This window comes from Artemia sp. Qi Xiang Cuo, chromosome 3 (genome assembly GCF_049724085.1).
Source record: "Artemia sp. Qi Xiang Cuo chromosome 3, ASM4972408v1, whole genome shotgun sequence".
Classification (NCBI taxonomy): Eukaryota; Metazoa; Arthropoda; class Branchiopoda; order Anostraca; family Artemiidae; genus Artemia; species Artemia sp. Qi Xiang Cuo.
Window position 1 is genome coordinate 88,694,291 of NC_142796.1, and position 17,384 is coordinate 88,711,674.

The 17,384-nt window shown below is 36.7% G+C and overlaps 1 protein-coding gene across 1 annotated transcript in view; it reads right to left on the bottom strand.

Annotated features, from left to right (window-relative positions):
* Window positions 1–361: 361 nt before the first annotated feature.
* LOC148954716 (uncharacterized) overlaps window positions 362–17,384 on the bottom strand; it is a 34,011-nt gene continuing 16,988 nt past the window's right edge. The window contains exons 2-3 of the mRNA XM_089087220.1: window positions 14,697–15,091; window positions 362–613 (exon numbers count right to left, since the gene is read on the bottom strand). Of these exons, the coding sequence (XP_088943346.1) occupies window positions 421–613; window positions 14,697–15,091 (588 nt within the window). The 3' untranslated portion in view covers window positions 362–420. The remainder of the gene's footprint in view (window positions 614–14,696; window positions 15,092–17,384) is intronic.

Sequence of the window (17,384 nt, forward strand, 5' to 3'; positions counted from 1 at the left end):
TTAATTAGTAAAAATAAATAATACTGAATTTAAAAAATAATATTTTAGTAACTTTGTGAAAAAGGCTATATTTACTGGAAAAATTCGATGTACTTACAACTTGAATTAAAATTCATTTAGAGGTGCTTAAGATTCATTCATAACGTTTTATACCTTGAAAATTTCTTTATTAACAAAACAGAACGATAATTTATTGTTTTTTTTTCAACTATGGTGAGCAACAGTCGGAATAGATCTGAACTTGTTAAAGCATGACATTTGTATGAAAGTATGATTAATTCTTGCTACCTTTGCAATTTTTTGCAACTATGGCTTCGATTTTTCCATTAAAGAACAAACTTCCTATACAAAAAAAAATTGAAATGATGCAACTATGTTTATTACAGCTATTACAGCAATTATAGATAGTAAACAAGTAGCTCAACAGGCACCAATTCCAAGATTCAACGGAGTACATGTCAAGGTAATTGATCTGAACTGAGTGGTCGTGATGACACTGGAGACCGCTGTCAGGGTTTGGGTAACTGTGTGAATCAAGCTTAAGCCTAATCTTGCCTGTTTTTCCGTTAGTTCTTGCGAACTTTCAATTTCTGCAACTATCCCTTGGTTTGCTCTGTAAAAAAAAACATAGTAAATAGTAAAAAGGGTATGATTTTGAAAATTTTTTATTGCCAATCGTTATCAAAAATAGTACATAATGTGTAGCAGGTTTGAATACCAAGATCCAATGGCGTGCAGTAGAAGATGATTCACCTAGCTTAGGTGGTAGTTTTTATAATTAAAATCACTGTTAACATTTTTGTGATAATTCACATAATTTGTGTGATCTTTGCATCAATTTCACTTCAAGTTTCGCATTTTTTTCGAATGATCTTAAATAATGTTTAACTTTTTATTGATTCAGACAAGTTTATGTTGTAAGAAAACAAACTTTCTACAAAGTTAAACATACGCAAAAGGAATAAACTTGATTAGGTTGATTAGGTTATTAATTAATTTGGTTTTTGATTTAAATTTTAAAAGTACAGAAATAATTTTTAGGAAAAAGATTAAAAAGACTGAAAGAAAATAGCGGACCAATCCCGAATTAAAAAAAAAAAATACAAATTATACAATAATGCCATGCTTCCATAGACACGATGTATTTTATAGAAGCATATCCTTTCAAAAATCAAAAGTTTGTAGGTTTTCTAATTCTTGGATTTCCGATCCTATTATCTTTTGATATCTTGGTAGTATTTTTTACAGAGTCCTCTTGGAGATCTTATATTGACTGAACCCGTCAACAGTTGGGGATAAGGTTGCACAAAATATTTTTTTTTATTTTTCCCAGGGTGATCATATTAAACCAGTGACCTTAGAAGATCAGCAGAGGATTAACTGAGCCTTTTTTTAAATTATAAAATGATTGGGGGTTAATCAGCACCCTTCCCATGCCTCTTATTTCCTGAATGATATACGGTCAAAACTTAGAGATAGCTGTTTGATTAAGCCTAGTTGAAGAGTCTAATAACAATGCGTTTGAAGGTGACATGGCCCGCAGAGTTCAATTGCCCGTTGACATTGAAAAATTAGTTCTTCTAAAAAAACTTTATGACTCATGGAGGGAAGGCTTAAAGGTTACGGACGGCGTAGTCTCCTTGTCCCTTTTAAATTTAGAAGTGGGTGAGTTATCAAACACCTTTGGGCCTCAGTTTTATAGATTATGAGCTTCAGTTTTATTGATTCTGTTGATAGAGGAGCCTTAGTGAAATATTATCCTTTTATGGTATACGTTATACCATACAAGGATAAGACCTTCTCCTGGTTCCATATTAAATCAGGAGTTAAGTAGGGTTGTGTTTTATCCCACTTTATATGGATCATTTTGATGGACGTGGAAGACCACAGAACCAAACGGGGGAGAAAACTCTCCTGGACTTAGATCATGCCGATGATTTAAGCAACTTAGATGAAAGTGTCAGCAAGATAAATGAACTTTTAGAGGCTTTACGAGTTGAGGGTGCTAAAAAAGGGTTAAAAATTAATGTTAAAGAGACTAAGTCGCTAAGGCTAGGAATAATTAAATATGAAAAGGTGACATGGGGCGAAGAAAAGATTGATCAGGTGGACAGCTTCAGGTACCTTGCTAGTACTATTAAAAAAGACAATTTTAAAAGTAGAATAGCCAAGGCTCAGGGGGTTTTTTTTTACAGTTGAAAAGAATTTGGAAGAATAGGAAGATGAGTTTCCAAACCAAGATTAGGATTTTGGAAGCTACAGTGATGACAGTGGTCAAGTATTGCTCGATAGCATGGGCACTCCGAAAACCGGATGAAGATTTGCTAGATGTTTTCCAGAGATTTTGCCTGTGGGTTCTTGTGGGTACCCGGATTACTGAGCATTTTTCAGAAAGTAGGGTGTACGAAAAGTGCGGTTCAATCCTGCTTTCTAGGGATATGATGAGAGAAAGGTTGAGATGGCTAGGGCACGTTCTGGGGATGAAGGATAACCGATTGCAGAAGATCATCCAATCGTCTAAGGCTAAACGTGAAGCAGGTCGTCCGCGGTTGGGATGGGAAGATGCCATAAAGAAAGAATTAAAGGAAATGGGATCTTCCTTTTCTCGAAATTACCCAGCCAAAGCGCACCGCGTCGGCTCTATAGCCTAGCTGATACTTATTGAATTCGTCATAGTTGATTTAGTTAGAAGTATCTCATTTTGTTGCAGTTGAAAAGAATTTGGAAGAATAGGAAGATGAGTTTCCAAACCAAGATTAGGATTTTGGAAGCTACAGTGATGACAGTGGTCAAGTATTGCTCGATAGCATGGGCACTCCGAAAACCGGATGAAGATTTGCTAGATGTTTTCCAGAGATTTTGCCTGTGGGTTCTTGTGGGTACCCGGATTACTGAGCATTTTTCAGAAAGTAGGGTGTACGAAAAGTGCGGTTCAATCCTGCTTTCTAGGGATATGATGAGAGAAAGGTTGAGATGGCTAGGGCACGTTCTGGGGATGAAGGATGACCGATTGCCGAAGATCATCCAATCGTCTAAGGCTAAACGTGAAGCAGGTCGTCCGCGGTTGGGATGGGAAGATGCCATAAAGAAAGAATTAAAGGAAATGGGATCTTCCTTGGAGGGCGTAAAGAGGGAGGTTTTGAATAAATTGGGAGAGAGGAGGAGATTCGTAGCTCTGGTGGCTTAAGGCGGGCTGGTGTTGCGGTGAGTTGTTTGTAGCAGTAGTCTTCCTCACATCTTGGCTATTGCGTACACACCTTGTTTGATGGAAAAATTAAATTGTTGATAAGACGATAAAAACTAAATTGTACGTACGATCTTTAAATAAAAACGCCAAAAAGTTACATATGACTAACAAAAAAATCTTTTACAAGTAGATATAAATTTTAATTACCATAAGCAACTTAAACTGGTGTAAACAGCTCATAAGACGTGTGCACAGCTACCATTTGCTTTATGCAAGGTGAGGTAACCGAATTTCTTCGAAAATGAGAAGCATAAGAGGTGTTCGCAAGTTCAAAGCAGTAAAGATAAATTTTTACAAGGTGTGTACAAGTTCTCGAGGGTTAAAAATATGTTTACGAGGCGCGTTTGGATAATAACATTGTAAACTATAGGCAATATATTTAAAATCAACTATTTTTATTTCAAGCAAAATCATTCTGCTGTGCTAAGAAAATAAAAATGGTTTACGATCAAATATGGCCTTAACTTTGCTATCTTTGAAGATAGCATGAGGTCGTTAATCTTAGATGCAACGAGTCCAAGAGCTCCTTCAAGAAGTGGACCTAATCAAAGTTTTGGTTCTTTCACAGCTTGTTCTGGCAAAATAATCCAATCGTCCGCATGTCTGAGCTTGTAATAAACAAATATATCGAAACTGTATTTATAAGCAACTATCGTGGTGATAGTCGGGTCTCCCTTTCTATATCCAGGTCTATAATTGAGGTAATGCTTCAATCCTGTGTAGTCCTCGAAAAAGTATGAGTCACTTGTTTTACTCGGTAAGGGCAAGATTATGCCTTGCATCGTTCATTTCAGATCCATGTATACTTGGAATGTCATTGTGCCTATTTTAGCATTAAGTTTCAATCCTCTGGTGGATAACGTCATACTCCTTGTGAGTGTGTCATTTTCCCATATACTTCTGCATTGCTGTTATTCCATATATAGTAACAAAATAAAAAAATAAAAATTTATAAAGAATTCCGATCCTGTTCTAAAAATGAACATCCATCGCCCCACATAATTATTATCTCATCGTTTCGGTATGTCCATAGCTGGTCTTCCAACCTGTCAATAGTACGCGAAACAAATTTGGGTACATTTAACTGCCGTTCAGTTTAAAATTATGTACTATGAGGTTCCATTTGTTGTAAAGAGATGGCGCTTTTACATTCGGACAAAGTAACACAGATTAAAGGTCATGAGCTGTCACCACAAGCACCCTTGAACTGCCTTTTTATTTGTCCTTTTAACACATTTTCTTAATCCTAGCTTCTTTTTCCTTTAATATGTGCTCAGAATACTCCTCTTTGGCAAGATTCTTGAGCTTCAAATATATGAATCTCCCACATTGGTTGCTCTTTAGATTGAAAATCCCAATGTCTTTCTGTCTCAACTGTTGCATGAAAAAGTCATATCTAAGAATATCAACATTTTCCTTCACCATTTTATCCCTGTACATAAGCATCCCTCTTTATCCTTGTAAGCATCCCTCTTTAAAATTACCAAAAGCTACATGAAGTACTTTTTCTTGTCTAGGGATCTTTCAGAAATTATCTTTAAGGTCTTTGAAAAACTTCTCTGTACTTTGCTTTCTTTCTGCAAAGTGAAGTGATTTCCTAATATCCAATAAAATTCAGGTTTCTTGGTGGTTTGGATCTTGTGATGGATGGATGCCGTCCTTTGCTGCCTGTTAAGACCAGTTTTTCACTTTGAGTTCTTCACCAGAGCTTTGAGAGCTTTGAAAAACTTCTTTGTACTTTGCTTTCTTTCTGCAAAGTGAAGTGATTTCCTTTTATCCAATCAAATTTAGGTTTCTTTGTGGTTTAGATCTTGTGATGGATGGATGCCGTCCTTTGCTGCCTGTTAAGACCAGTTTTTCACTTTGAGTTCTTCACCAGAGCTTTGAGATCTTTGAAAAACTTCTTTGTACTTTGCTTTCTTTCTGCAAAGTGAAGTGATTTCCTTTTATCCAATCAAATTTAGGTTTCTTTGTGGTTAGGATCTTGTGATGGATGGATACCGTCTTCTGCTGCCTGTTAATACCAGTTTTTCACTTTGAGTTCATCACCAGAGCTTTGAGAACTTTGGAAACTTCTTTGTACTTTGCTTTCTTTCTGGAAAGTCAAGTGATTTCCTTTTATCCAATCAAATTTAGGTTTCTTTGTGGTTTGGATCTTGTGATGGATGGATGCCGTCCTCTGCTGCCTGTTAAGACCAGTTCTGCACTTGCCATGCGCCATTGCTTCTGTAGTTTTTAAATTATATTTCATGGTTCTTTTTCAAACAGTTCGGGGTAACGAACTGTAAGGAGCGACCCGGCTCAATGGTAACCGAAACTGTGGAAAACGGGATTTTGATACCAATAGATACATCAAAAGAATCAGATTTTAATGCTGATTTCAAATATATAAGTTTCATCAAGTTTAGTCCTACCCATCAAAAGTTACGCGCCTGAAAAATTTGGCTGATTTTCGGAAAAAGGAGGAAAGACCCCCTAAAAGTTATAGAACCTTAATAAAAATCACCATCAGATTCAGCGTATCAGAAAAACTTACTGCTGAGGTTTCAAGCTCCTATCTGCCAAAATGTGAAATTTTGCATTTATTGCCAGACGAAAGATCATGGATGGGTGTTTATTTTTTTTTTTTTTTTTTTTTTTTGTTTTTTTTTAAGGGGTGATCGTGTCGACCCAGTGGCCCTAGAATATCGCGGGAGGGCTCATTCGAACGGAAATTAAAAGTTCTAGTGCCCTATTTAAGTGACCAGAAAAAATGGAGGACAACTAGGCCCCCTCCCATGCTCATTTCTTTTCTAAAGTCACCTGATCAAAATTTTAAGATAGCCATTTTGTTCAGCATAGTCGAAAATTTAATAAATATGTCTTTTAGGATGACTTAATTCCCCACAGTTCCCAGGGGAAGGGCTGCAAGATATGAACTTTGCCCATTGCTTAAATATTGTATTGGTTATTGGGAAGTATACAGACTTTTTCACGAAGGATTTTTTTCTGCTGGGGGGGGGCGGGAGGCGGGTGAGACTCGGGAGAATCTTTCCGTGTAGGATGTTTCTTTGGGGTAAGGGACATTTCTATGAAGGGGGCGCCGGATTCCCAAGCATTATTTAAAAAACGATCAGAAATTAAATTAAAAAAACAAGTTCTTTCAACTGAAAGTAAGAAGCAACATTAGAACTTAAAACGAACAGAAATTATTAAGTATATGAGGAGGTTCTCCCCCAAGTCAATACCTAACTCTTTACGCTACAGTTCTTTTTAGTGCTCTTCATTAAGATATTCTATCAATCTTCAGTTCAATATCAAAGCTGAAAGGAACTGGGGTCCGGATTTGCACGGACTTGCCACCCAAATTAAACTCTATTAGAAACAAGTAACTGACTAAGGGTAAGGAAATGCATGAGAATGGATCCGCGCAACTCACATGAGTGAAACAAAAAGGGGCTAAACTCTGGCTAGAGTATAAATCGGATTCTGAGTCACAGTGGGCAAAAGCATAAGAAATATTAAAGGCGACTAGTGTATGATGTTAGATCAATCCCGCTCTAGATTGATAATTGTTTCGTTTTCGTGTTTGAGATATGTTGATTTTTTCTGTTGATGTGTTATTTAGGCTAGCTCGGTTCAAGTTTATTTTGATTATTTCTTCCCCAGTTATTTCTGTTCTACTTATACCTTCTCAACTTGGGTCTTCTCGAAGGATGATAAGCAAAGTTGGTTTTCATGACTCGGCAGTGGTACGGGCTCCTTATCACGCGGGCTTACTGGCGCGGGGTGGGATCTTTCGATTATTACTTAGTTGACTTTAAAGTTTTCGGGTGCGGGGGGGGGACCGATAGACTGGTGGCTTTGGAGGGGAAACCCCTTAACCTATCTTTACTTTCTGAAACTTTTCATATATTCGGTCAAAGAGAAAACCACACTTTTTCTAAAATAAAACCGTCATCGTACGTTTCTCCTGATGAAATAAACAGATTTGAAGATAATTCATTGCGAATGGGGTTTGTAAATGTACAAGGACTCATGAGTTCTATTGATGAACTAACAAATTTATTGCCAGCAAATCAAATTGACATTTTGGGGATTTGTGAAACATTTATTAATGATAAGACGCATTACAATGTGAAAATCCCGGTATATAAATTCTTTTATAATAATCGTCTAGTCCATGAAAAAGGTGGTCTTGGGTTATTTTTGAAAGATGGAGCGCAGTTTGAGCGACTGCCAAAACTGGAAAAATATAATGTTGAAAAAGTGTGTGAAATACTGGCTGTTGAATGTCGGCTTGGGACTAAAAAATTTAAGTTTGTGTTGTGTATAAGCCCCCGTCAGCCCCAATACCGCTTTTTTGCAATCTCTGGAGTCTTTACTAGCATCTTTGGATGATAAGGATGTTGTGGTTATGGGGGATTTTAATATAAATCTACTAGAATTTAATGAAAATACCCATACAACATATTTTATTACATTAATGTCATCGAATTCCCTAATTCCTTCGTGCACAATTCCAACGCGTGGTGCATCGACTAGTGCAACTCTCATTGACAACATATTTTTAACAACACCAGCCACGTCTTCACAGGTTGTTCTGACGGATTTCTCTGATCATTTTTTTTTAATTTCTGATGTGAGATACCAGATTCATAAAATAAAATCACCAGAAACAGCAACCCGGATTATTAATAAAAAAAATCTAGTATGTTTAAAGGATAAACTGAATTTAACTGATTGGTCTCTTGTATTTGATGCTGATGAAATAAACTCTGCGACGGATTATTTTTTAGAGGGATTTCATACTGCACTTGATGAGTCGTGCCCAAGAGTAAAAAAAGAAAACGGAAATATAATCAACCCATCCAACCATGGATATCGCCAGCCCTTTTGACATAAATAAAACATAAAAACAATCTCTATAAAACTTTAATATCTTTCGAAAGTGAAGAAAACAGAATAACATTCAAAAATTATAAAAACCTACTTTCAAAATTATTACGCAATGCTAAAATGAAATTTTATTTCGATTCTTTTAATGAAGTAAGTAAGTCCCCAAAGAAAACTTGGGAACTAATCAACTCATGTTTAAATCGATCGCGGACGTATTCTTCACCATCAAACATACGGGATGCCCATGGTAATACAATTGAAAGGGAACTAGAAATGGCAAATTACATAAATTTTCATTTCGTGTCAATCGGGCAGTCAATAGCTAATAAGCTCCAACATAATATGTCGCATGGGCAATGTAATTATCCTAAGTACCTAGGAAGTCCTTCTAAGAATTCTATGTTTTTAACTCCGGTAACACAAGATGAGCTTGCTAAGGTTGTTAAGCTTTTAAATAATGTAAATTCCCCGGGGATTGATGAGTCGTCGACCAATATTGTTAAAGCCATTTTTCCTAGTATTAATAAAGTTATGTGTCATTCAATAAATCTGTCATTTAGATCTGGAACTTTTCCGGATTCTTTTAAAAAAGCGAAAGTGTTACCACTATATAAAAGTGATGACCGGACTAATTGCTCAAATTATAGACCCATTTCTATTCTTTCGGGTTTTTCTAAAGTAATGGAGCGTTGTTTTTATAATCGAATGTATAATTTTCTCTGTTCAAAAGATTATTTTTCAAAAACTCAATATGGATTTAGAAAAGAGCATGGTACGCAGGATGCTATATTAACTATGGTACAATTTATTCACGAGTGTCTGGACAAAAAATGGATCCCGGCAAGTTTATTTTTGGACCTTGAGAAGGCCTTTGATTCGTTAAGCCATGAAATATTGTTGTATAAATTAAACCACGGTGGAATACGAGGACCAGCGCACGATTTTATCGCATCTTACCTAAGTCGTCGCTCCCAAGTGACTATAATCAACGACACAGTTTCGGATCCATGTCTGTTGTCAAATATTGGTGTCCCGCAATGCTCCATCGTGGGACGACTGCTTTTTTTAATTTATATAAATGACCTTCCATCAGCGACAGAAAACCTTGGTCTGAATGTTCTTTTCGCTGATGATGCCAGATCATCACTTACTGGATATTCGGAAGAGGATATCAATGAGAAGCTGCAAATCGTATTTTCACAACTTCTTGTATGGCTAAAAGCTAATCGTTTGTCACTAAATGCATCAAAAACCAAATTTATCATTTATAGCAGAATTGGGCAGAATGCTCAACGAATTTCAACTATATTTGATCATGCTACAAATATTCAAATTCAAAGGGTAACTTCGTTCCGGTATCTGGGTATTATTATTGATGAAAATCTGTCATATACAGAACATTTTAATAGATTACGGGTTAAAGTTGCTCAAGGGGTTGGTATAATGCGAAGGTTTCAGCATTTTTTTTCCATATGAAATCCTACGTCTAATTTATTTTGCGTTGGTTCATTCCCATCTTACCTATTGTCCTCTGATATATTTGGCAACATTCAGATGTCATGTGAAACCGATACAAATTCTTCAAAACCGGGCTCTTCTAATTTTAAAGAAATATTTACCATCACCGTCTTCGTATCCTAATAAGAGTAAAACTGAAACTCTATATCTTCTAACTAAAATTTTGCCTGTTTCACAGATATTCACCCTCAATTCTTTTTTATTTAACGTAAAATATGACCGGTCGGAACTACCTACGTACTTTTGTTCGAATAATTTTTTCCCTGTGCGACATGCCCATTCTTATGAAACCCGACATAAATTGAATATTTAGCACCTTAAATTAAGCACATAGAGATCACAGTTCTCGCCTTATTTTCAATCACGGGTTCATGGTGTCTTCATCTACCCTTTATTGATTGCAGTAAATCTCTTCCAAATATAAAAAAGCAACTTCATTCTATCCTTATAAATAATTTTAAGAATTAATAATATATTGAAAATCTGGGTACATTTGATATTATTGTTTTGTTGGGTGTTTTGCCCTGTGAGGTGCAGGTTATCGGTTACCCTTATTCGCCCGTTGGTATTTTATTTTTATTGGTATTTTCGGTGGATCTTTGCCCGGTGTCGGTGGGTTTGTGGGGTGGGTGTCCGTCTATTGGTGAGTCATGGAATAACTCTTGTTTATTATTTTGTTGTTAAACAGGTTTATTCCGATTAATGTACCGGGTTTTTGTCATTCGACCTTGTGTCTCCGGCGTTTACCCTGTATTTATGTCTATTTTGTACAGATATTTTAAAATTAAACCTTGAACCTTGAACCTTGAACCTTTCAAAAGAGCTATCTATTCTAATTAAACGGCCTTTGTGATTCAGGGGTTTGTGAATAAAATTTTTTTTTAACTTTTAACGTAAAGAGCGTGGTATTGACTTAGAGGAGAACCCCCCTCATATACGTAGTAGTATATACGTAATATAAAAAAAAAATAAAGAAAAAACAAGCGATACGGCTTAATAGTAATCAAAACTTTTAAAAACGGAATTTTGATGTCAATAAATGTATCAAAAGAATGGGCTTATAATGCTGATTCTAAATATATAAAATTTATTAAGTGTAGTATTACTCATCAAAGGCTAAGAGCCTGAGAAAATTTACCTGATTTTTTTTTAAAGAGGGAGGAAACATCGCCTACAAGTGAAAGAATTTTAATGGAAATCACACCGTCAGATTCAGCGTATCAGAAAACCCTATTACATAGGTTTCAAGCTCATATCTGCAAATATCTGCAACTGTGTATTTTTTGCCAGAAGAAAAATATACGAATATAGAAGTTCGTTACGTAAGTTAATTTGTAAATTACGTCAGAACCAAATTTGGAGACAGCCATTTAGCAAAAGAAAAGTAAAATTTTTATGCAAATTTTGTTTACTTATTCAATGACGGTGAGCCAAAATAAAGCTGCATTAACTAAAAAACGATCAGAAATTAAATAAAACTTAAAACGAACAGAAATTATTCTGTATATGAAAGGGGCTGTCCCCTCCTCAACGCCTCGCTCTTTACGCTAAAGTTTTTTTATTTTTTAACAAAAATAGAGTTGTGAGAAAGTAAAACTTTAGCGTAAAGAGCAAGGCGTTGAAGAGGGGACAGTCCCTTTCATATACAGAATAATTTCTGTTCGTTTTAAGTTTTAATGTCACTCCTTACTTTCAGTTTAAAAAACTTGTTTTTTTTATTTCATCAACTAGAAGAGCCAAGATCAGCCTCCTTGATTTCTTGCAGTCTTCGTAAGGGACAAGTGTTTCCTTGAAATTTAGCATAATAATTTTTCCGTCGGTTTTCCCCAGTATTCTGTCTTCGTTCCTGCTTTTTCTAGATGATTTAATACTTCTTATCACTGAGCTTTTTTTCTGCGTCCTAATCATTTTCTGGAATATATCCTAGACTTCTGTTGTTAATTGATGCGTATTCACTTTCGTGGGCAGGTTTATTTTGAATTTTTAGTTGATTTATACTCACCATCTTCGCTCTTCCGTACTTTTCTTCCGTCATATTTTTTTCCCTTGGAATTTAACATAATAATTTTTCCGTCAGTTTTCCCCAGTAATCTGTCTTCGTTCCTGCGAATTTCAGTAATTTGTACTTTACTGAAACAAATTCAAATGAATTTACTGAAAAAAAATTGCGCATTGTCAGTTTAATAAACATGTGCTGATATTTATTCCTTAAAATCTGAATTAATTTTTGATTTCTTAAAGTTATAAAAATGAAATTTTTTTAAAGAATTGTATAAAGTAGAGTAAAAATTATATTCTGGCTTTTAGAAAGCATAGGGTTTTAGAATCCTACTCATATTAAGTTCTGCTTGTTTTGAGTTTGACTCTGTTATTTATTTTAATGGCTGTTTGTTTTGGGTTTCATTTATTTATTGATACTGATCGGTTGTAGTTGTATTCTTGGTAGATTATTTGATTCAGTTTTGGTTCATTTTTGGTTTAATGGAGTTCTTTACTTTTTTTGGAAAAACTTGTTTTGTGGAAAAAGTTTTTTTTTAAATTTAATTTCTGTTCGTTTTATATTGACGTAGCCTTTTTCGGAGAAACAGACTGAGCCTCTTCTAAAGTTAAACAACCGTCCCTTCGATAAAAACTTTAAATATCCCCTGGGAAGAACCTACAACCCTTGCCCCTAATCTCTGGGTTTTTTTGCAACTATAAAAGCCTTGTTATATGATATTTAGACTACTCTGAATAGAATGGCTATCTCAAAATTTTTATTAGATGCATTTCGGGGCAATACGACGTCTGTGTGTGCGTGTGGATGGGGGGGGGGTAAGTGCCCTTCGATCCCTTTGAATCTTAAAAAGAGCACTAGAGCTTCTGACTACCAATCCAATGAGCCCCCTCCGAAGTTTAAATGACAATACCGTCTATAAAAACCTTATATGCCCCCAGGAAATAACTTAAAATCCTTGCCCTGAGGGCTGGGGGATTTGTTATCCTCAAAGATCACTTTTGGCTATTAAAAAGGCCACAAGCCCTTCAAATTTCTAATCAAATGAGCCCTTTTCGAAGTTCTTATAATAACTCCTTCGATACGAAGTGACCTAGTCTAAAACAAAACAAGAGACGAAAAAAAATAATACATTGTCCAGCAACGTTCTTTATATATGCAGCGCTATTGCGCTGCTTATAATTAAACGGCCTTTGTGATTGAGCGGTCATTCTTAAAAAAAAACTGGAACAAAATTCAAACTTTAGTGCAAAGAGCGAGGTATTGACGAGGGGGCGAACCCCTTCATATACGTAATAGTTTCTGTTCGTTTTAAGTTTTAATGTTGCTCCTTACTTTCAGTTGAAAAAATCTGCTTTTCTTTTATTTAATTCAATAAATATAAACAATAAAATACAAGGAAAAGGATAGGGAATTTTTTCTATAAGACAGTGGAATGCGATCTTTGAATAAAAAAAATCAATACAAATAAAAAAAAGACTCACATTAAAATACGGTCGTTAAAACTAAAATATTTTTAAAACAGTCCTAGCATCATTGCTTCAGGGAAGTTTAACTTGTTGAACTTGGCACAGGTAAACTGGTCACTGCATCCTCCATCCCTACTTATAATCAAATAAAAAAAAAATTTCAACTGAAAGTAAAGATTACCATTAAAACTTAAAACGAACAGAAATTATTACGTATATGAGGGGGGTTGCTCCTATGAGGGATGGCTAGGTCACGTTTCGCGGATGAAGAATGACAGATTGTCGAAGATTGTCCTTTTTGGCCAACCGTCTAGGGCTAAACGGAAAGCAGGTCGTCCTCGTCTGGGATGAGAGAACGTCATAAAGAAAGGAAATGGGAACTTCCTGGGAGGGTGTAAAAAGGGAGGGTTTCAATAGATTGGGATGGAGGAAGAGCGTGCGTAGCTGTATTGGCCTCAGGTGGCTTGGTGCTGGGCTGAGTTGTTGGTAGTAGTAGATGTAGTTGCTCCTCCTCAAAACCTCGCTCTTTAAGCTAAAGTTTGTGTACTTTTAAAAACAGCTTCTTATTGTTCTAATTAAACGAACAGTATTTGGGAGTCGTTCTTAAATAATTGCTACAGAATTCAAGCTTTAACGCAACGAGCGAGGTATTGAGCATGAACAGCTCCCCCTCCTCTTCGTATACGTGATAATTTCCGTTCTTTTTAAGTTTTAAGGTTGGTCGTTACTTTCGGTTGAACAAGCTTATTTTTTTATTTAATTTCTGATCGTTTTTTAAGTGGTGCAGGGAATTCTCCCCCCCCCCCAAAAAAAATGCATGGATACTTCCCAATAACAACTACTGTGCGTAAACAATGGGTAAATTTTGTAACTTAAAGACCTTTCACCACGGGCTTTTGAGGGTCATGATATCTCCACAGGTATAGTTATTCGGCCTTTCAACTATGCTGAACAAAAGTGTAATCTAAAAATTTTGAGCAGATCATTTTGAGAAAAAAGGGGCGTGGAAGGGGGTCTAGTTACGCTCCAATTTTTTCGGTCACTTAGAAAGGGCAGTAAAACTTTTAATTCTAGACCCACTGGGTCACTACGATCACCACTGGAAAAAAACAACAACAAATAAACACGCATCCGTGATCTTTCTTCTGGAAAATAGACACGAAATTCCACATTTTATCAGATAAAAGTTTGAAACCTCTACAGTAGGGTTCTCTGATACGCTTGATCTGATGGTGTGATTTTCATTAAGATTCTATGACTTGCCTCAAGAAACACAAATAATGCCTCTGAAACAATTCAGCCTATTCATAAAGTGATTCCTTCTAGATATTAAATTAAAAAAAAACTTATTTTTTCAACTAAAACAAGAAGAAACATTAAACCTTTAAACATATAGAAATTATTCCGTATATCGCAGCTGCTATGTGCACACCTCGTATAGTCAGTTTTTACCGAAAATCACTTTTTACATGCATCCGATGCAGTTTTTCCTGCCGAATTCTACCAGAAAAGCTAAATTTATATGGACCTCGTCGTATTGCAAACCCCCTAACTACTTAGGGAATGACTGATTAGGGTCTTTACTTACTTTTCAAGCGCAACAGCTGCGGTCATATCTTCTTTGGCGGCAATAGCTGATGGTAACAAAATCTCTTTTAATGATTCATCAAATGGATTTTCAAAAGACCAACGTCTTTTTCTGCAAGCACTTGCAGAATTAACAAAGATTGTGTTTGTGCCAAGATATTGAGCAGAGGAGAATGTGCCTGTTGAAAACACCGGTATAAGACCCGAAACAACTGTGTAGCACCACGTTTGTAGACCCCCAGAGGTGGTGGTTGTTGTTATGATCAGGTTTGTAACTGTTTTCGTAACGAAAATAAACCTCTCTTGGCCATCTGGAGTCTCCGCCATTGTGCTTTCAACTTCCACTGCTAAACTTGGCGAAAAGGCTACGCTGAGTGATAATAGAATTGCCCATATCTAAAACATAGTAAAAGAAAAATGTTAAATATGTATTTAACAAACAAAATTCATAAGAAAGCCAAGTAACTGCATCACTTTTACCCGTTTTTGTATTTAGTTGCTAATACTTGTGAAATTTTTTGCTAGTATACACAACTAAATGTTTTGGAGTCACAACATATTTTACATGACAACAAAATTAATATAGCAGCTCCTTTGTGAAAATGAATGCTTCAAGCTGAAATTCTACCTGTAGATATGTGTCCTGACCTTTGAAAATATGTGCCTTGGAAGAATTCTAAGCATAGCATGACAGGAAAAGACCACCAGCATAGAACTTTTCTGGCAAACAGGTAAGCCATTAATGGCAGACCTCTTGAAACGTGGAAAATGAACATGCCTTTCCCACATCCTTTGTATGTCAGAGGATCGACTTCCAAGTACAGTATATATGTAGAACTTAGAGGAAATGTGCAATAGAAAGTGACCAACAAACACCTTTTGACAGTACTACCAACAGGATCTGGCAAGAGCGGAACTGTCTCGTCAACCACAGTGAGGGAATGCTAGGGTTTTTTCTCGGGTATTATATGTCTGGGAAGGCTTCCTTGACGCCCCTTGTATCATTCCTGGCTTTGGAGGGATTATGGATAAGGAACCACTAAGAGAAGTTTTGTAGCGTATGCAGAGGAGCCTAACAGGCCATAGATACTCCACAAAGGTAAGAAACTAAAGCTCCGTATCAAAATCCTGATTTCTTTCCATTAGACTCCTTGTCAAAGCCCTAGGTTCTTCTCGAAGTACCGGAGGATCTGAAGTCTAAAGTTTGATTCTATTTGTTTATCTTGTTACGCGTTATTCTATATTTCTTGCGAAGTAAATACACCTTTGTTTAAAAACCAGGTTCGTCCAAAAACAGTACTAAGCTAGGAACTGGTATTAAAGGATTTTTTTTGTCAGATGTGCGTCCATCTACAAAATCTAAATGGGTCTTTTTTTTAGAAATCTCTGGCAATTAGAAATAGCGAAAAATTTGAGTTGTAATATTTTTATATGCAAACTTCCAGTATCTTTATGATCGAGGGGCTAATAACTAACCGTCGCAGGTGTCCCTTCCTTCTTGCCTCCGTGCCTCCGGCACACCTGAAACAGCGTGTTCCTGGAAGCGAAGGAACACAGTTTTATCATTGGCTTATGGAAAGCGTACGGCGCATTTTTTACGACGGCTAACTTTCTCCTCTTGAGAGGTTATCTTTACTTGGTCGTGTTGTTTACTGCGTTCGACATTGGAGATCCTGGGTCCTAAAAAGTGGACATTATGCTTTGAACGGGAATTTTATTACCACAAACCTTTACCATTGCCTAGAGATAAATATGCATTCCCTAGTGCTTCTCATTCGTCGATTCAAACGGCTTGGGCTCGAACGTCTTTTCAAAGTCTCCGACATGAATAGCCAACCCTGTGAAGATTTTTTTAGGAAGATGCGGTCTCAAACCAGCACTTACAGTACTGTAATAAACTTTTCGTTCCTCCAACTTTTACATCGAATTCGTCGATATGACGAATTCACTCAATATTCTAATGAACAGTTGTCCTTGCCCAAGGCCAAGCGAGTTAGATCCATTGGTGTTGTGTCTGTCAGTTCCGATTTTTCTTTGCCCGGGGACGATGAAATCAAGCTCGAGCAAGGGTGAGCTCGTATTGAAAGTCAGCGAATAATGAACGCCTTGATACCCGATGACGTACTTTCTGCTTTCGGTCACCAAGTACCGATTGTTCGTCTTTCTGTACTTCACGACAGTGACTCAGACGATGACTCAGAGGATAATACTCTGTCCGATAAGCAGGAAAAGGCTTCCACGACTGACACTGAATCGGGCTCGGAAAGTGACGGCATCTTTGAAGATTTGCCAGTGATTGCTCACTGTGTGAAACACCAAGTTGAGAAAAATTGGGTTAGTGAGCCTGTGACGAACATGAAGAATTCTAGGTTTTGTCTTGTCAAGACTGCTGACGGTTCCATAACACCAATAAAAAAATCCACGCTGTTGTGGCTTCTGAGGGAAAGCTCTGAGAAGCTGAGTAGTGACCGATTAAAACGTGTAATGGTCCAGGGCCGACGAGTAGGACTACGTGAGTCGCCACAAACCAATGCAGAGGTCGGTGTGAAATCGGAATTGCGTATCGGTGAATGATGTGTTTACAGACCGTTTGGCAGGGGGAAGAGAGTATTAGTTGGGCAGGTCATACAGTTTGGCTACTTGTCTGGGCGAAGATGCCACTCTGTTGACACGCAGAATATGGCGAAGC